This window comes from Diplodia seriata, assembly GCF_021436955.1.
Source record: "Diplodia seriata strain FDS-637 chromosome Unknown scaffold_1, whole genome shotgun sequence".
NCBI classification, from domain to species: Eukaryota; Fungi; Ascomycota; class Dothideomycetes; order Botryosphaeriales; family Botryosphaeriaceae; genus Diplodia; species Diplodia seriata.
This window is the reverse complement of record NW_027117308.1, coordinates 4,050,371-4,069,186: the sequence shown is the minus strand read 5'-3', so window position 1 is coordinate 4,069,186 and position 18,816 is coordinate 4,050,371. Positions and strand designations below refer to the sequence as shown.

Genomic DNA, 18,816 nt, shown 5'->3' with positions numbered 1-18,816 from the left:
GACGCTGCCAGCCCTTAGGTTCGACGCTGCAACAAACATTAACAAGCCCTCAAGCTCGGCAAGCTGGTATACCTTGTGGTTGTGATGGCCCAGCCAGCACCCAATTGCAGCTATGCCAAGCTGCAGGCCTTTGTACGCTTCTTGTGGTATCTGCAAGCTCTCCGGCCAGTGCTGCTTTTCGCAGAGCTTGATTACCAGGGACCGGAACTTGGCGGCAGCGTCGGAATTGAACTTGAGAGTTTTCTTCCGCATGACCTCACTCTCCTCGTCATTCAGCGTGAGGAAAGTCATCTTTGTTTCTTTGTCAGGGATGGTGGGGAATAGTTCAGCTCGGCAGACCGGACATGCCTTTTTTGGGGTCGATGAAAGCCATATCAGAAGGCAGTCACGTCCCACGATATGTCCGCATTTACGGAGCTGAATCAGATGCTTCTCAACCTTACCTTCTGCATTTGGCTTGCCGAAAGCCTCCATACAACCGCTACATGCATCTAGCTTTTCCTTGGGAATGTCTCCTGGATGCACTTCCTGGGTCCAGTCGCGGAAGAAATTCTCAGACGTCGGGGGCTGCTTCCGGTCCATGTTGGAACTGGTTGAAGTCTGGATTGTGGTTTCTGCGGTCTACGAGCCATATTATAGTACTGTACCAGATAGTACTTTCATACAACAAAGATATTCCTGTACAATGCATTCACAGGATTCCGGTCCTACACACAAAGACGGATACTATTTTCGGAGAACAAAGAGAGCGGTTCCGACTGCACGCATGGAGCTGTTGGCATTGTCCTGTACCTTTGTATGAATGACGACCAGCTTGATAGTTGAGATATCACGGATGCTTTCACGCTTGCAACACACTCCCGTAACCCGGAACTGCGAGGGAGAAGTGCTCGCACGTGAACTAACGCTACTATTGCCATAATCGCAATGCAGGGTTCAATACCTGGGCCACCAGCCCCAAACTGTGTCATTTGGTTGTGTAGCTAGTGTGATGGTAACCGGACCGGTAAGCTAACCAAACAAACGTCTGGATGATTATGTGCGACAGGTGTGCCGAGCTCGAATTATTGGACATATAGTGCGTATGATGTAATCACTGGGTCCCCTTCATTCTTCCGTTTTGATTATGAAACGATTCCACATTCTGCCCAAAAATTCTCAGTATCTATTGTATGTGGAACGAACTCATTGTTCCAGACACATCCCGTCGTAACTAAGAGAGCATTTCCGGGAGGCATAATGCTGTAGTGTACCCTTGCGGCGGATCGTTAAAGAACTCGTTCTCCCCAAAACTGCCCCGACACATATTACACAAGGTCTGAAGACGCTTCAACGACTTCGAAACTTACACCTACATGTTGAGCTTTGCTTGCACTGTCCATGCAGCAAGATTGTAGAATTCCTCGCAGGGCAGAGAATGATGAAGTTTTCTGCGCCCCGCTGTGCCCTGCACGTGAAGGCACATATACCGTGTACGTGGCCTCTACACCAACCCGACATCATTCGAGAAACAGAACCAGCCCAGCGGGCACTGGTAATCCCTGTCAGATATACCGAGGAGGAAGCAACAGCCTGTGCAATGCAATGACTCAAAAAAATAAGATCGACATTGCCTTTGCAGCGCGATGTGGAAAGGAGGTGGACTGGACAACAAAGAGACAGAGGGTGCGGATAAAGGGCCTCTACAAGGGTCGGCTGTCATCCAACCGTGCTACAGCTCTGAAAATAAAAGTGTATATCAGTGTTGTTAGGATGGATTTTGCCCTCGTCCTTGCACGTACTCTGTACAGAAGATCAACACCAAGCTGGGTAGCAACGTCTCGCGTGCAAGAATGGCAATCTGTGAAGCCTTTCCCACCCACCGAATACCCACTCATGTATATCTACTCATTCGTGTGCATCACTTGATGACCCCAAAATCGAAGCCGGGGAAAAACGCCATAAACTCCCGTCAGTGCCAGTGTCTTCGCTAGATGTCGCACGGCGCCACCGCCGCCGCCTGACTCAGTTCCTGAGAGCCCGAAGACGCTCATTGAGGCCGTCCTCCATCTCCTCGGAAGGCCCGACCTTCGTCTTGGCCGGCGTTGCGCCCTCGAGTTCTTGGTTGAGCTCGACGCCCGCCTTGTCCGCGGCCTGCGCCATCAGGCGGTCGACGTCCTCCTGCGGCGTGCCGACGGCCGTAGCTGAGGATGTGGCATTCTCGTAGTAGGCGGTTGCGACATCCAGGTCCTCGAACTGCGTCTCGAACTTGTCCATGACTGCGGATATCTGTTTGTGTTCTTGTCAGAAAACCGTAGCCGCCAGCGTTATTATTATTATTTTTTGGCACTGTTTGGAGGTAAGCATACCTTTTCGAGATCCATAGACTTCATGGCCGAGTCCATGCCCTTGACCACGTTCGCCATGCTGCCCGTCACCTGGCGCATCGTCACCGCCGTTTGTACCCTGCTGCTGACGGCATCGATGCGCGAGGCCAGACGTAGCAGGTTGAGTTTCTCGTTCTGCTTCCTTATAGCGTTCTGCGCGTAGATCTTGGCGATGTCGTTGTGGCCCGCCTTCATCGCCTGTTTGCGCCCGAGTCCGTGTCAGTCTGGTGAGTGTTTCTGGCGGGGGTGTGCAAGCAGAAGGTCCTGCTCGGGCGGATCGTTCAAGGGGCGCGACGCACTTTCTCGAGCTTCGCCTTCTCGGTTGTCTCATCTTTACCGGCCTTCGCAGCTTGCCGGTTGAGCTGCTTTGTGGTGAACTGCGTGCGCGGGTATTGTTAGCGCGGGGTGCGAATGCGGGGATGGGTGCGACGTGCTTTGAGGTTGAACAGCGCTTTTTCGAGGCCAGACATGGTTGCTGTCGATGGCAGTAGGAGGCGAGGGCGAGGTAATGTAACTTCACGAGGCTTGTGGTGGCAGGAGTGGAGTGGAAGTCTTGCTGCCGGAGCCTGGAGCAGCCCTGCCTGATAGAGTGGCGCCGGAGGGCAGCGCCTCGGCGCCGCAGTCCTCTCGCTCGCTCGCTTCGGGAAACGTCATACCAGCTACGCGCGTGCGGCCCGGAGCCACGCACCAGCACCTAGCCAGCTGCACGCGCTTGTGTGCTGCTCCATAGCTCGCTCTAATTTGTGCTCAAAGTATTCGTTTTCATAGCCATGAGAACCTTGCCAAAGCTCGTCGTCTGCCCGCTGTCCCAGTCCTTCCATGCAGTCCCGCCCATCCTGCTGCCCGCAACGCCAAAACGCCGTTCCGCAACGCCATAGCTAAAGCTTAGAGACACCTCATGCCTCGTGCGGTCCCGAGTTGAACTTGTCGGTGGCCGACCGGAAGAGCTCTTGCTGCTGCCTGATCAGCTCCTCCTCGCTCAGGCCACTCTGCTCGATCTTGCTCTGCTTCTTCTCGCGGTTCTGGAAAGCGGCGTTAGCGCGCCTTGCGTTATCCTCGGGCTTGCTCCGAGGACCTACCATCTGCTGCTTGCGCTGGTCCTGGGCGACCTGCATGATGTCGTCCACGTAGTTCCCAAAGCCGAAGTCCTCCAGCGCAGCCTTGACGTGCTCACATGCGATCGTCTTCTTCGCTTCCTTCTCGGCGATGTCGTTTGCTTCGGAGGAGATCATAGTGATGAATTCAACGCAGCACTCGATGAGGAGATCACGCGTCTCCTTGGCGAAGGTGACGCCCGGGTCATTTGCGAGGATCTCGTTGATTATTTTCTGGACGGTGGCTTTGTCCGCGGTCAGCGCGATTCAAAAGCGAGCTTGACGCGGGGTGCCTGGGCGTCCCCTCCTCGGGGCTGCCCGAGACGGCGAACGCGACGGGTCGGGGCGGTGTACGGGCGTGGGTCGCGTGGGATCAGGGAGAAGACTCGCATACCTTTCGGAAGCGAAAGCTCGTCGTTGCCTGTGGGCGGAGTCAGCGCGTAGTCGGTGGCTTCAGTGTACGCAGGCGCGCGCGCGACACGGCAGCCTGGTTGGTTGCGACGCACCTCCAAACTCGCGGTCCGACATGGCTCGCTTGCACAGGAAATCAGGGTGGCGTCGAGGCAAAAGGCGGGAGAGGAGGCTGGGGTTCGCGACCAATGCTGCGCTCACAAAACATGGTCGCGGTCGTTTGGCATTCTTTAAATGTTAGAGCAGAGCTGACGCTTCATCCTAGCTCGGCGGGCGCACGGGCCGCGTCGGCGTCGGCGAAGCCCTGCTTCCGAGCGCTGCTCAAATAATGCTGGAAACTTTTTTCTCTCTTCGCTTCCACCGCAACACCTTGAGCCGCACACCTTTTCTGCGCGGCGTTTTGCAGCATGGTAAGTCGACTGCCCCGTCTCCAGCCCTCACCCTCTTCGAAGATGAACATTCGTGTCGCCCCTATCAGACCACCATTGTGGTGATTACCTGTCCTAGCCAAACGGACTATCTGAGAAAAACCAAACACAGCTTCGTTCCCATCACGCTGGCTTGCGAACGCCTGCTAACGTTGCAAAGACATTGTAGGCCAGACTCACTTGAGTTTCTTTCCATCATGGCGCCGTCTGTGTGAGCGAACCGCCGGATCCCAACGCAAATGGCGCGTCGGACGGCTTGGTTCTGCTTTCTGGACGGCGCATGCACATGCTAGCTCGCATCTCGTCTGTACGTGGAGAGCGAAGCGACTCATGCAGGGGATGTCTCAGATTGGGCTGGGAATGTGAGCCGGGCCAGAGCGAGCGCACGGGATCTGTCCCCCATTGCGGGACCCCAGAGCGGGCGACTGTCAGGCCGCACCCGCATGATTCTCCGGCGGGATCATCAAGCATGGCGCCACCCCGCTTGATCGTACGATCAGCTGCACAGCGACCCGCATTCTCCAAATTCGGGTGCACAGCGCCGCATATCCTTGATTAGCGAACGTGCTGCAGGTAGGTCACCCCCGATCTTTCACATCAGCCACGTCACGCCACTCTCCAAGTGATGATCAAAAATCAAAGAGTACTATCAAATTCCGACATTCCGTGAGGATCTAATCTTGACTGATGACCTGAACGAGTCATCACTGGCGTGGCCTCACTGGTGCAGTGCATGCGATGGTGACTGACCCACGGAGCTAGTGTGTTGGTAGGAGCTTATTTGAACATCACCATCAGTAACGGTACGTTTGTGTTGCCTTTGTTCTCTCTTCCCTTCCTGTGATGACAAAAGATCACATTCCATGCTAAGACGGAGGGGGTAAAATCCCTATGTCGAGAAAGTGTCGAGCCTTTTCATCTTTCGACTGAGATACACAAGTTTCGATTTCTCTATTGCACCAATCTAGAAGAAAGACAATCCGGCTAACGCCCTGGCTAGCTCTTGGCTCTCAGAAACATTTACGCGTCCTGGAACGCGGACAGCTCTTGATCGTTCCAGCTGCAGGGCCTGCGTCAGTACGAATTGAGTGGGGGTATTGCGTGGGAGCACATACTTTAGGTAGCGGCCGTTCAGCTCCTTAGGGGCATCAAGAACCAGTCGGGCCATGACGTTGCCCGGCTGGTCAGGACGGAGCAATTTACCGTTAGATGGCAAACCAAGGAACTTCTCCGCGTCCTTAGGATCCATGTGCTTGTGATGAGTGGCCCGGATATTGTCCTGCATGTTGGTATCAACGGTGCCGGGACGAATGGAGAGGGTAGTGACGTCGGGCTCTTCAGCCGCCAATGTCTCGGCCAAGTGATTGAGCACGGCTTTTGAAGCACCATAAGCACCCCAGGCGGCGTAGGAGTGGGAAGCAGCACCAGACGAGACGAGGACGATACGCCCGTTGGAAGAGCGCAGGGCTGGCAGGGCGGCCTTGATCTACACCAGCAGTCAGAAGGGGCAATTGCGGCGGGCATGGTGACACAGTACCAGGGCGATGCCGGAGAAGACATTGACATCAAAGGCAGCTCTCCATTCCTCGGGCTCGGTGTCGCAGATCTTCTTCACCGGCTCGAGCACGCCGTGGTTCACGACGAGCCCATCCAGGCGGTTCCAGTGCTGGAGGGCGAGATCGGCGGCCTGTTTGCCGATTGAAAAGTCGGCGAGGTCTCCTGACAGGAGCTGCACCTGTTCCGGGTGCTCAGCGCGCAGCCGTTCGAGTGGCTCCTTGCTTCGGGCGACAACAACGAGCCTGCATTGGCGCTGCAGCAGGAAGTGGCTAATGGCGAGCCCGATGCCTGTCAAGCGCGGGCCGAGATGCGTCAGTAAGCCGCGGCCACATGCACGGGGAGAGGGCCGACGGCGTACCCCGGGAGGCGCCGGTGACAATAATGACTTTCCCCGCGGCGGCCATTGGGTGGTTCGAGGGGTGTGAGGTCGGACGTCTGGCGTCGAGGGACAGCGGACAGAACACAGAAAAAAGACTCGTCCCGAGGCGACCCGCCTTTTTTTCTTGCCGGTGGCGCTGGTGTGGATCTGCGGTAAGTGTGCGAGGGGTGCAGCCGCTGGGCGGGCGGACGTCATGGCGATGTGGGGTTTGGCGCGCCTTTCACAACGCCCGCCGCTGGGACGGATCGTATGATATTTTGCTTCACTGCACACGACCATGCTACATAAATCCCAGGCGGGCAGGCTGAACCCGCGACACCACTCCTCCGCAGATCCTCGATCGCATTCCCTGCCCAAGCATGGCCAGCCCCCCGACCCAGACCGTCATCCTCGGCGCAGGCATCGTCGGCCTCTCGACCGCCTACTACCTCGCCCACGCTCCCGACGTCGACCCGTCCACCATCCACATAGTCGAGTCCGCCGCCGAGCTGTTCTGCTCTGCCTCCGGCCTCGCCGGCGGCTTCCTCGCTGAAGACTGTGCGTTCCTCCAATTCCCCCCGCCCGAGCTTGCGCGAAGCTGACAACCGCCCAGGGTTCGCGCCCTCTGTTGCGCCGCTGGGCGCCCTGTCCTTCCGCCTGCACAAGGAGCTCGCCGAGCAGCACGATGGCCGCAACAAATGGGGCTACTGCCTGAGCATCGGCACCTCGCTCAGCCAGGACCCGGAGAACAGCGAAGAGGCGGTGCTTGGGAGCGGAGAGGACTGGCTGAGCAACGGCACCAGCCGCGCCAAAGCTGTCGGCGGCCAGGACCACTTCGAAAAAGGCGAGGGTCCCGCGTGGTTGAACCTGGAGCCCAACAGCAGCCTCGAGGTCATCAGCCAGGACGCGAGCACTGCTCAGATGTGAGTTTTTGTCACTGGCTGGTTGGCACAGTCCGGAGCTGATGCTGAGCAGAGATCCCAAGCGCATGTGCGCCTTCCTCCTGGACCAATGCCGCGAGCGGGGCGTCCATCTCCACCATCCGGCAAAGGCCGTTGGCGTCTCGAGAGACGAGAAAGGGCTGATGAGCGCAGTCCGCGTTGCTACTGAGACCGGCATGGAGGTGGAAAGTAAGAATGCATCCATTCTTCATGTGTGGACGTCACTAACCGCGAGCAGTCCCCTGTGCCCGCCTGGTCGTTACTGCCGGTGCCTGGACCCCCAGGGTTTTCAACACGCTGTTCCCGAAGACCAACGTCCGGATACCAATCTCGCCGCTCGCTGGCCACTCGCTCCTCCTCCGCTCGCCTCGATGGACTAAAGAACAAGAGGATCTGGGCTGCCACGCTATCTTCGCCACTGACACCCTCGGCTTCTCGCCTGAGCTTTTCAGTCGGCTTACCGGGGAGATCTACATTGCAGGACTCAACACCACTCAGATCCCTCTGCCGGAGCTTGCCTCGGACGTCAAGGCTAAGGGTGAGGCGATGAAGCAACTGAAGGATGTTGCAGCTACCATGTGCGGCTTGCCAGACAAGGATGACCTTGAGATCCTAAGAGAAGGACTGGTAAGAGAAACACCGATCAGCCTTTGAGAATCCTCCTCTTACTTTTGCGCAGTGTTACCGCCCTGTTACTTCCAGTGGCAGACCAATCATTTCCCGAGTCCCCGACATGAAGCTTGGGATCCAGACTCTCGGTGGCAGCCGAGGTGGTGTTTTCGTGGCCGCTGGCCACGGCGCATGGGGTATGATTGTGTTGGCAGTCCCTCCCTTGGATCAACTTGTTAACCAGAACCCCAGGAATCTCGCAATCCCTCGGCACCGGATTAGTCATGACGGAGCTCATGTGTGGCAAACCAACCTCGGTGAACATCAAGGCGCTGGCTTTGCCCGCTTAATTCTATAATATCACAGCATCATTGCAAGCACCATGCAATATTCCATGGCAACAACCGCGCATATCGGGTCTATAAGATCGGGAACCGCCTTCACCGAACAGATCTCGTCAAACCACTGGCCACTAACGACACAAACAGTATTATTTCGGCGCATATGTATTAAGTATGGCTTTTTTCTGGATGGTATTATTCCCCACAGGACCCCATATAGGCAGGAACTTGCATTTGCATGAAGGAAACGGCACAATAGATAGGACGGCGTTATTTCAAAAAGTCTGAATTCATCTTTGCTCTACAAGCCAGAACAGAAAACCCCATGGGAATGCTTTTGCCTTGATCGGGAAGATGGCATGAACCACTTTCACAACAACCCCACCGCTGTTTGCAAAGCAAAGAGCCCACTGGCACTTATCTGGCCGCGATGTTGCTCGTAAATTATGTGGGCAGTGGAATTATAAACGGACCACACTTTTTTGGTGTCCAAAAAATAAAAAATAAAACGGTACGATAGGTAAATGGAAGCCCGGCACAGCTCGGATAAAAATAGAGCCATAGAAATACTATGAACATTGCGCGTCGACAAATGAACCGAAGGCCGTAGAAGCTTGTTCTTCCTCCGCTTAGGACTGTCCTCCATGTACACCTCGGTCGCTGACCAGGACATCAAATACAGAGGCAGAGCCCCACTGGTGCTAGCCCAACAAACGTCGCACTTAGTCCGCTGGACTTAGAGAAAATCTTCTTACTTGACGGAAAGCCAAGAAGCTTCAAAGGTTTTCGCATCAGCCAAGAAACATGCGTTGTTGAAGTAGTTGGCGCGACTTGATCACAGGATAGTTCGGATAGATTATTAGGTTGTTGAACATGTCCAGCCCAGGACCGACGCAGAACACAGAATGTGGGATGTGGTGATTGGATCCTGTAGCACAGCCACAGAAGTGAGGTATGCACTGATGCTGTGTTGTACTGTTCACTTTTCTGCTACTTCGAAACCCATCTACCATGACGCCCATCTCATCTCATTCTCTCATCTATCCTCCCCCTCAAAAGTGAGACATGTAACTTTCCACGACCCATCTCATTCCCTACTCATCAGCCCCTGGTCGCTGCGTCCCGCAGACGCGAGTGTCGACGTAGAGTCCTTAGTCTGGTGCAGCAACACCCCCAGCCTGTCTTTCCTGACCGGAAGCTCATCAAGCCTGTGACCCTTTTCCTCGTCACTCTGCCGTTGGTGATGATGGGCGCTCCAAAAGTCGCCATCGACGCCCACCTCGTCCTCCACCCCATGCAAATGCAGAAACCACAAGAAGGTCCCACAGAACAGCCCGCCACCGACGATATTCCCTAGTAGTGCGGGCGCGATGCCCTTCCAAACATACAAGCCGACACTCAGACCCGGCGTGCCGAGCCACAAGCCGAGCGGGACGAAGAACATGTTCGCAGCTACATGATCGAAGCCGAGCGACACGAAAGCGAAGACGGGGCCCCAGATACCCACGACCTTGGACGCGAGATCGCGCCCCTGCATGCCGAGGTAGCAGGCAAGGCAGACGAGCCAGTTGCAGCCGATTCCTCTCAAGAAAATCTCGTGCCAGCGCGGCTTGACCTGTTTTTTCGCCGCGAACAAGATGGCTTCTTCCTTGAAGGGGTCCGTCGAGAAGACGCCGCCGGGGCCGAAGATGACACCAACCATGAAGAGCGCGCCCGCGAGGTTGCCGAGGAAGGTGAGCAGCCAGTGGGAGAGCATGCGCGGGAGAGACAGCCGGTGGTGGAGGACGGCGACGGTAGTATACTATGTGCCCGGGCGGGACGTTAGAAAAAGTGGGCCGGGGTAGGACGTCCCCCACACACACGATCCTGCTTACCATGAAACTACCGGTGCACAGATCAGTGCCAGTAAGGACGATTAACACCAGGCTAGTGCTTGTGAGCATGGACCCCTGCAATTCACTCTGTAGGGGAGTACTGACCCATAAGGGAAGACGACGGCGCCAAGGAGTCGTGCCACGCCCGGAGCATTTTCCTGAAGCTACTTTCGCCTCAGCGACCATGTTTTCCACTGGCATGGGGAGTATTGTTGTCTTACCCATGGTGAAGTGTTTGCAACAAGGCAGGAGGCGGCAGCAAAAGACAAGAAACATCCGGCGCTGAAGGCTGATAGAAATACCTTTTCCGGACGCATGTGGCCTTTCTTCGCGCCTGCCCTCGAGACCATCTCTATGGCCTGGGCAGGCGAGTACGAGTTGAAACTCATGTTGGGCAGCAAGTGGAAAAGAAACGGAGCGAAGTGAACGACAGTGATCTGCCGGCTCATGAGCTGCGCGTCGTCGTCCTTATTAAAGCACCCGGCCGGCCGAAACACTCAAACACCAACAGGACATGATCAAGCCCAGCGCTATCATGTCGGAATTTATTGCCTTAATCGTGCATGTTTCCATACCTCGAGTTGCCTCGCCAAGAAGCCGAGTTGTCCCGATGGCTGAACGCAAGCCTCTTGGTAGTCACGCTTGGCAGGCGAACGCCCAGCGAAAGCTGACTTGCGGAGGCTGTGACCAGACAGTTCACGCGCGCGCTCACAGCCACCCGCAAAGCTTCTCTCGTTCGAAGGTTTCTCGCGGCCGGGGCAGGATGCTGGCAAATGTGCATGATGCCGTTGAGATGGAGGTGCAATGACGTGGGAATAAGAGACCGAACCTTTTAGGAAAACTGCAAAAACCACGCATGACTAGAGGCTCGGGAGTTGGCGGGAAATGCATACCGACCGGAGAATCTTCCCCATGATCTCCTGGGGCCCCATACCTTCCCCCGGCCATCTGCATGTGCGACGCGAGGTTGTATCCACCAAACGTCTCTTAGCTCTGGCTGGCCGAAACTTTGACAGGACCTCTATTCAACGAGCGGCTCGTAGCCGATAAACCAAGGCAGTGAGGACCCAAGCACCACCATTTGGGAGGCCTTGTCGCAAAGCAAAGATGGGGCGTTAGTGGTGACGCGGACTACCAAGATGCCGCGACGGCCAAGAAAGAGACACTGTCTCTTGATTGAAAAGGAAGAGAAAGTCCTGGCGATATACGGAAATTGAATGTATTGAATCCTTGCGCAGCTGACTCGTTCCACTGATGGCAGAAAGTGAGGGTCTGACATGCGGAGACTGCTTCTAACAAGGAAAAGGCAAGAGCTTCTAACAAGAATGGCACAGGAAAGTAAGATTCCATACTCACCACCCAACCGACGTATCCAGCCCCACTTCACACGGTGTGTGCTGCAGAAACGTCGACCTCACAAAGGTGGGCAGTTGAAGCAAATGTCGAAGTATGTACGGTGCAATCAGTTCAGCAGCAAGAAACTGGTTGGCAGGTACTCCAGCATCACGTCTTCCCCATCTCCGTCAATCTTCTTCAAGGAATTCAGCGCGGCGGCCAACCTTCGCAGGTCTCTTAGCTGGCGCAGCAAGGCCTGCTGGACGGGGGCGTTGCTCGCCGTGGGGAACTCGGTGCAGATCCACTCGTCCAAGCCGTCGAAGGCGTCGTCGAGGTGCAGGTGCACCGTGTGCCTGCTGGCGCGGAACCAGCGCTTGACGAACAGGCGCTCCAAGGCGCGCGGGAACTTGTCGTCGAACTGGTAGGTGCCGACGACGCTGGGCACGAGCACGACCGTCAGCGTGACGTCGGGTAGGCCGTGGGCGTCGAAGGCGTCGAGCAGGGCCGAGAGGTGCTCCAGCGGGCGCAGCTCGACGACGGTGAAGTTGGAGAGCAAGCTGCGCTGGTTGGGGCTGGGCACGCGCGAAAGGAAACTTTGCACGCGGTCGACGACGGGCTTGGCGATGGCGTCGCGGGCGGGGTCGCTGGGGTCTTCCTCGCTGTACTCGGTGTCCCAGCGGTTGAAGTACTTGCGATAGTTGGGGCGGGCGATGCGGCGGCCGCCCAGGTTGTCGAAGACGATGGGGTTGTGACGGAAGGCGAAGTCGACCGTCTCCTGGCGAGCCTGTCGGCACGTGAAGCGCAGCGCCCAGAAGTGCGGCCTGCTGCCCAGCAGGCGTGCCGTGCCGTACTCGTACCGCAGCCCGGCGGCATCTGTGAAGGCGTATGCGTAGACCCAGTCTCGGAGTTCGCGTGGCAGTCGGAAGAACGGGGAGGGCTGCAGCGCGGGCGTGGCGGTGGTGGAAGGTTCCATTGCGGCAACGATTTTTTCTCCTCTATGGTTGGTCGGTCACTTCCTATAACGACATGCTCCGGTTCCGAGGACTTTCTATAACGAGAGTCTGGCATGCAAGGGGCGGCCGACGTTGGCAGGTCGCGGCACAGCGCCCAGAAGCCGGTTGCGGTAGATCAATGGAAGTCATATGATGAGTTACCCTTTGCGGAATGGCGCCTGTCATGGCGCACCTCTGTTCTGCATCGCCCATTACCTCAGCAGAACTCGCTTTTTACTATGTATTGCTGTGCGCATCTGCTATAGCATCTGCAAGGCATGCGTGCTTTGTGGAGTATGCACCCGTTCGCACCAAACGACGAATTCGGGCGTCCGGTCTGACTGTCTGGCCGATGCAATCGTCCTTTGGGCTCCCAATTCACCTTCCCAAGCCAGGGATTCCCTCCAGCCCGCCGACATCGTCGATGAGTTTCTCAAAGTCCACGCCCTGCATCTCGAAGAGCTCCTTCGCCTTGGTGACGGCGTCCTGCTGCCGCGCGGGCGTGAAGCCGCCCGGCTGGCTGCTCTCGTACTGGATGAGCTCGATCCACCGGAAGAACAGGCTCTCCTTGCCCAGAGCCGTGAGCCGGTCCTTGAACGCCACGATCTTCTTCCTGCCCTCGGCCTCCGCCCCGTCGCCGTCTAGCCGGTGCACCTCCCACACGCACCACCCCACCGGCTCCCCACCATACACCCACACGCTCTTCTCGAACTTCTCCTCCGCAATCTCCCCCTTCTCTACCGCCCGGTGAGCCCTGACCATGGCGTCGAAGTCGAGGTCCCAGTTCGCATCCACCATCAGGTACCCCGTCTTCTCCCGGATAAACCTCCTATCAATCGCCGGCATGATCCTCATCTTGAACAACGGGCTATCCTCGCTCGCTATCATTTCCCCCTCCTCGCCCAACAACTCCTTCACGCCCCACTCCCTGCTCTCCCTAATATAAATCTCCCGCTCCCTGAACCCGCCGATCCCCCACCGCCACTTGCACGGGTTCCCATTGTCGCCCTGCGGCCCGCCCCCAAAGAAGAAGTTCCACGGCCAATTGCCCACCACCATGACGAGCACGTAGTCGCCCAAGAACATGCCACCGCGCCGCAGCGCAATTGCCCCCAGCTCTCCCCACGTTGCCGCGTCGCGCGCGACCGCGTATTCCGTCCGGTTGCCCAGCGCCGCCAGCAGCAGCGCCCAGTAGGTCGGGGCCGCCGCGTAGGCGCGCCACGCCAGCAGCGCCACGATGAGCACGTTGAGCGCTGCCGGGATGGCGAAGATGCGTTTCTTGAAGTCGGCCGGGTGCGTGTCGATGTGCGTGAGATAGACCTTCTCGCGGTCGAGGGTCGACAGGAAGGGCTCGAGCTCGGGCGCGCGCGAGAAGGGCGGCGGCGGGATGGCCGGCGGACCGGGAGAAGGAGAGGAGGCGGCTTTTTTCGCTGCTTTCGCGCCGCCGCCTTTGTTGGCGGGCTTGCGGACCATTGTGCTGTGAGGTTGCGCTTCTGGGCCGTGAGGAATGGTACGTGTGTGGTGGAGGGCGATGGGCGGAACAGGCCGGGCAGACCAAGGTGTGGTGTCAGGGTCCAGGGAGAGAGGGGCGAGCTGGACGCGTGCGAAAGTTGTCCTTGGGTTCGGTGTTAAGCTGGCTGTTCTCCGATGGGACCCACCCTGCGATCTTCCCATGGATGCAGCTTCTTGTTAGGAGAGCGCGCGCAACTACCCCTCATGACGAACTGCGGTCGGTTCCTGTACCGGTGGCACCAGACTTGAAATTTTCCATTGTTGGTAAACACATGATCATCGTGGCATCCGCGGCTGCAAACTTTCCAATAATTGCGCATTCAACACCATGCATTCGAATCCAGACACCGCTCGCCTGGATGGAACGGCTTATCCTGAGCTTTGACCCATCATTGCGAAGCAACAAAACACACATGCAAGTCGAAGACCTTCCCATCGTGAGTGAGCCCCTTAACCCCCGTTGAATGAGAGAAATAAGGTTGAAACACCAAACATGAAAAGCAGAAAAGACGGAAACTTGAAAACACAGCGGAGAAAGAATTGAACCTTTTGAAGAGAGCCGAGTTTTAGATAATACAGAACCCTCCCGCCCTAAGACTGTGTAAACCATGCTTTCCCCCCGTGCAGGCAAAGAACTCATCATCTCAAAACGCAGCTTTCGTGTCCATTTGGAGAAAAGGAAAAAGAGAAACCCGATTTAAGAACCCGATCCCCCTTTGAGCAACCCAGTCTGTTCCAGTTATCCACACTTGAGGTGCTCGTGAGCGATAAGCTTTTGCGAAACCGGGTGAACCTTGAACGCCAGTGAATTAATGAGCACCATAGTTGCCGCCCCAGCCGCCTCCGCGGCCGTAGCTGCCATAGCTCCCAAAACCTGCGCCATAACCACCGTAGCCGCCGCTGTGGCCCTGTCCACCCTGGTGTCCTCCAAGCCCACCGAGTCCGTACTGAGACCCGGGATAGGCTCCGAAGCCCTGCTGGTGCGATTGAGGCGGCGGCAGACCAGACTGAGCACCCTGGCCAACCGAGTTCGTAGCGGAGCCGGGACGGCCAGGCTGTCCGATCGAAGACGGCGACGGGCCGGAAGCCCCCTTGTCGCCGAAAGGCTTCAGTGCATCCTCGGCGCCAGCTTGAGAGGCCGATTGCTGCTGGCCATAGGGCTGGCCCTGACCGGGGAAGACACCCTGGTTGCGGCCGAAAACATCAGGCATGCCGCCAAACGCACCACTGCTGGCAGTGTGCTGCTGGGTCTGCGAGGGCTGCGTCGAGCTGGCGCGGTAATCGCCGAGTCCACCACCGAGAGCACTGTCGCGAGCGTGCATCGAGGAAGCGCCAAACGCGCCGACGTTGGCGGGGGAGGAGCTGTGAGCGTCGTAGGTAGTCTGAGGAGACATACCGTAGCCGTGGTTGGGCTGGCCGTACATGCCCTTACCAAAAGGAGCACCGTAGCCCTGGCCGCCATAAGCACCGCCATAGTGGTTCATGTACGCGTTGAAGTACGGGGTGTTGTAGTAGGGGTGCTGGCTGTATGGGAAGCCGCTGTGACCGGTCTGACCATGGGGTTGGTGCATGTGCTGAGACTGAGCTGCAGGATGGTGCTGAGCAGCCATTGCGGGAACGGGAGTGTTGTGGCCGCTGTTCTGGGCGTCGCCGTAACGGCTCTGGTTCTGCGATGGCAAGTTAGGTACTAATTGAGAGATAGATGGCATTGCTAGATTTCTCAATGGTCTGAGCGAGCCCAACAAAGCCGAGTCATCGCTGTTGAAACGCGAGTGCCGGTGCTGGCTGCTAGCTGGATACTCTGAGAGCCCAGAGTATTCACGGCTGGTGCGTGCTCCAGAACGTCGAGCTTGAACTGTGCCGAAAGAAATTGAGGGGTTGTTGCCTACCTGTTGCGACTGGCTGGTGGGGAAACCGGAGTCTGCGCCCGCGGGACCAAATCCGCTGCTGGTCCTCTGTTCCTGCGCATTGACTTCCTGCTGTTGGTTCCCACCAGCTTGCTGTCCATATCCAGCGCCATAGTAATTCTGGTACGCATTTCTCTGTTGATCAGACGTGTAGTACGACGAGTAATCGTTAGGGGCAGAGGAGAATCCTCCGAGAGTAGAGGGAACCTGAGGTTGTTGAATGTTCTGAGGTTGGGTGTGGCTCGGGAAACTGTCGAACTGATTTGGCTGCGAGACAGGCGCGCCAAACGGATCGTACGGCTTCTGGGCTTGACCGGCCGGCTCGGATTGGATGTTAGCCTGGCCATAGCGACCGAATTGGCTGTACGGCTGAGCAGCCTGACCTCCAATAGCAGGAGATTGCTGTTGAGCCTGTTGGTTCACAGGAGGCAGGCCCGGGGCCGGCTTCGGGGTTGGGACGGACTCCTGAACCTGTGACTCGCTGGGAACCGCAGGTTGGCGAGGAGCCGGAGGAAGGGAAGTCCGGGGCTGCTGGGTAGGGGAGTGCTGAGGGGGCTGAGTACGCGTCTCGGCCTCCTCGCGATCCTCATCCACGTCAAGTGCAGCATCGCCGTTCAAGCCAAGGCTTCCAAACTGCACAGCAGCGCGGTCCACAGCATGGTTACCAGGCATGACAACCGCCTCCTGCTGGTCCAGAACCTTCCTCTGATAGCTCGAGCTGCGGCCCTGAGGAGCAGTGGCCTTCTGTGCCACAGTAGCAAATCCTCCAATAGCAGGACCGGGACGGGCGGCCTGTGTGCGCTGAGCTCCGGTCAAAGGCGTCGCGACGCCAACGACGCTGCCACTAGCAACGGTGCTCGCAGCAGTGCCGGTAGGAGCAGGTTCGGCAAGATCAGGCAGGTTCTCAACATTCTCTTTCGTGAGCTCGTCCTTCGACGGGGTAATCTGTGCTGAAGGAACTTCAGGAACTTCAGGAGTGACAACAGGAGGCTCTGCGGGAGCGGCGGGGGTCGTCTCTGCAGCAGGCGCTTCGTCGGCAACGGGAGGTATCGGGAGTTCTTCCGCCTCGACTGCCTTCTCGATTTCCTTCGTAGGCTCAGGTTCGGCGACGGGTTCAGGAGCGGCGGGTTCGGGCGGCGGGGCTACAGCAGCAGGCTTGGGAGGTGCAGGTGCGGGCTTCGGCTTCGCAAACATTGAGGCCCATGTCTTCTTCGGGGGCTCCTGTGGAGCAGCGGGCTTCTTCACGGCCTCAGGCGTGGCGGCAGGCTTGGCTTCCGCATCATCTGCGGCCGCGGCGCCTGAATTGGTAGGCGCGTCGGTGTCCCATGCATTGTTTGCATCCGTCGTTGCGGCAGTGGTGTCCCAAGCAGAGGACTCGGTGGTGGGGACAGAAACGCCGGCACCAGAGCGCGAGCCGTTCGCCGCATGCGCTCCGCCGCGACCACCCCGAAAGCCGCCTCTGCCACGCTCAGTTCCACGTCCGCGGCCACCGCGGGCGCCCTCGAAGCGGCCTCTGCCACGTGTAGAGGTGGATGGCGCATTTGCGTCAGGGCCGACTGCCGAGGTGTCCTTCACCTTGGAGCGCGAGCGGTCGTTCTTCTTGACTTCGGCGAACTGAGAAACCTGTCCTGTAGGCGCAGTGTAGTCAGTAGGGCGATGTGGCGGGGCTTAGATGGACTGGTGGGAGCAACCTTCTAAGATCCTCTCGCTGGCCACGTTCAGGTCGCCGTCGCTGTCGTGCAGAGCCAGCAGCAGGTCAAGGTCGGTCCAGTCGGGGAAAGTCTCCCTGATGGTCGCCAATTGGGTGGCATACTGTTGCCTCAGCTGGGCGAGCTCGCCCTCCTCGGCGGACGCGTCGATTGAGCCTGCGCTCTGGTGGTCGCCGTTGGTCTGCTTCTGGGACCTGGGGCCGCGGGAGCTGTAGCCGCCGCGGGCGCCGCGAGCAGAGCTCCGGCCGCGAGGAGCTGAGGGCCGTGATTGCACTTCAGACATTATGGATGGGTGTGAGCGGGGCGCTGCACAGGACGCAGTGGGGGGTTGGAGGTCGATGGATGGTCGGAGCCGCAAGGGCTGGGTCGGTCGACGCGATGACGACGGACGAGGTTTGGAGCGTGCCTTCAGCGGCTGGGGTGAGGGAGGTGCAAGCCGAGTCAGGCCTGCTCGGAGAGGGAGGCAGAGTGAGGATCAAGCGTGGGCCGGGCGGCTCTGCAAGGGGAGCATGGAGCGGTGGGAGCGTTGAAGAAGGCAGGTGATGCAGTGGTTTGCGCTGGAGTTTGAGAGAGCGCCGCCCAAGAGCCAAAGCTGCTGGAACAGGCAAGGTTTATCCGCCGCGCACGCCCACAACCGGCGGTAAAGCTGAGCCCTCGCCCGTAACAAACACCAATACGCCGTCACACGACGACAGCGCCCGCCCGCGGCCCAATTTGCACGGCGACGCTGATCTCCATTGGTTCCCCACCGCGTGCCCACACTGGCCAAAATTCACGCCGCGGTCCGAGACGCGGCGCGCGCGGAGAACGGTGCTGTATTGTGCGCCCGCCCCCGAACGCGCCGTAATGCGCGTAGTCAGCTGGTAACGATCGCCCGCCCGCGCAGGCACCGCAACCGTCAGGCCAGCGCGCCGCATCCAAGTCCGCCGTCCCACCTCAGCGCGCCTACTTGGCCGCCCCAGTGCTGTGCACAGCCGCCGCCATGCATCTCTGTCCGGCCCGTCCAGGGGTCTGCAGGCCCGCCAGTCGTTGCCCGTCATCTGCGCCGACCCCGCCCCCGTGCCGCCAGCACCCAGCATGCACCATGCACGCCGCACACCTCGCAGCCGCAAAGCCATCCCCATGTTCCTCGCTGCTTCCAGCTCGCACACACCACTACGTGACAAGCCATCCCGTTGCTCTCACACCAGTCGAGACTTTGCCACTTCGACTCCTTGTTATGCAATCGCCACGCTACGTATTGGAATGGTTTGCACCACCTATCATATGACCTCTCAAGCGAACTTCAACCGGCTTCCAAATACGGAAGCCCGATACCAATGACCAGCCACTCGTGGACGCAACGCCCAGAAGTATGGGCTGATGCATTTGACATTACACCT

The 18,816-nt window shown here is 58.2% G+C and overlaps 8 protein-coding genes across 8 annotated transcripts; 1 reads left to right on the top strand and 7 right to left on the bottom strand.

The window, feature by feature from the left end:
* Positions 1-2,004: 2,004 nt before the first annotated feature.
* Positions 2,005-2,561, bottom strand: SLS55_001180 (uncharacterized protein; the record flags this gene model as incomplete). Its single annotated transcript, XM_066772676.1, has 2 exons — positions 2,005-2,268; positions 2,349-2,561. The coding sequence occupies 2 exons, from the start codon at positions 2,559-2,561 to the stop codon at positions 2,005-2,007; spliced, it is 477 nt and encodes a 158-aa protein (XP_066637955.1).
* A 701-nt stretch (positions 2,562-3,262) lies between these two features.
* NCB2 (negative cofactor 2 transcription regulator complex subunit ncb2) lies at positions 3,263-3,988 on the bottom strand (the record flags this gene model as incomplete). Its single annotated transcript, XM_066772675.1, has 2 exons — positions 3,263-3,705; positions 3,967-3,988. The coding sequence occupies 2 exons, from the start codon at positions 3,986-3,988 to the stop codon at positions 3,263-3,265; spliced, it is 465 nt and encodes a 154-aa protein (XP_066637954.1).
* A 1,331-nt stretch (positions 3,989-5,319) lies between these two features.
* SLS55_001178 (uncharacterized protein) lies at positions 5,320-6,260 on the bottom strand (the record flags this gene model as incomplete). The annotated part of the gene is made up of 4 exons (XM_066772674.1): positions 5,320-5,359; positions 5,415-5,785; positions 5,837-6,144; positions 6,215-6,260. The coding sequence occupies 4 exons, from the start codon at positions 6,258-6,260 to the stop codon at positions 5,320-5,322; spliced, it is 765 nt and encodes a 254-aa protein (XP_066637953.1).
* A 334-nt stretch (positions 6,261-6,594) lies between these two features.
* On the top strand, positions 6,595-8,114 carry SLS55_001177 (uncharacterized protein; the record flags this gene model as incomplete). Its single annotated transcript, XM_066772673.1, has 6 exons — positions 6,595-6,772; positions 6,828-7,137; positions 7,169-7,344; positions 7,394-7,782; positions 7,835-7,961; positions 8,017-8,114. 6 exons carry the CDS (start codon positions 6,595-6,597, stop codon positions 8,112-8,114), a joined length of 1,278 nt encoding a protein of 425 aa, XP_066637952.1.
* Positions 8,115-9,192: 1,078 nt separating this feature from the next.
* SLS55_001176 (uncharacterized protein) lies at positions 9,193-10,204 on the bottom strand (the record flags this gene model as incomplete). The annotated part of the gene is made up of 3 exons (XM_066772672.1): positions 9,193-9,906; positions 9,964-9,971; positions 10,201-10,204. The coding sequence occupies 3 exons, from the start codon at positions 10,202-10,204 to the stop codon at positions 9,193-9,195; spliced, it is 726 nt and encodes a 241-aa protein (XP_066637951.1).
* A 1,237-nt stretch (positions 10,205-11,441) lies between these two features.
* Positions 11,442-12,287, bottom strand: SLS55_001175 (uncharacterized protein; the record flags this gene model as incomplete). The annotated part of the gene is made up of 1 exon (XM_066772671.1): positions 11,442-12,287. The coding sequence occupies one exon, from the start codon at positions 12,285-12,287 to the stop codon at positions 11,442-11,444; it is 846 nt and encodes a 281-aa protein (XP_066637950.1).
* Positions 12,288-12,684: 397 nt separating this feature from the next.
* SLS55_001174 (uncharacterized protein) lies at positions 12,685-13,779 on the bottom strand (the record flags this gene model as incomplete). Its single annotated transcript, XM_066772670.1, has 1 exon — positions 12,685-13,779. The coding sequence occupies one exon, from the start codon at positions 13,777-13,779 to the stop codon at positions 12,685-12,687; it is 1,095 nt and encodes a 364-aa protein (XP_066637949.1).
* An 848-nt stretch (positions 13,780-14,627) lies between these two features.
* DEF1 (RNAPII degradation factor) lies at positions 14,628-17,717 on the bottom strand (the record flags this gene model as incomplete). Its single annotated transcript, XM_066772669.1, has 2 exons — positions 14,628-17,353; positions 17,417-17,717. The coding sequence occupies 2 exons, from the start codon at positions 17,715-17,717 to the stop codon at positions 14,628-14,630; spliced, it is 3,027 nt and encodes a 1,008-aa protein (XP_066637948.1).
* Between the last annotated feature and the right edge of the window lie 1,099 nt (positions 17,718-18,816).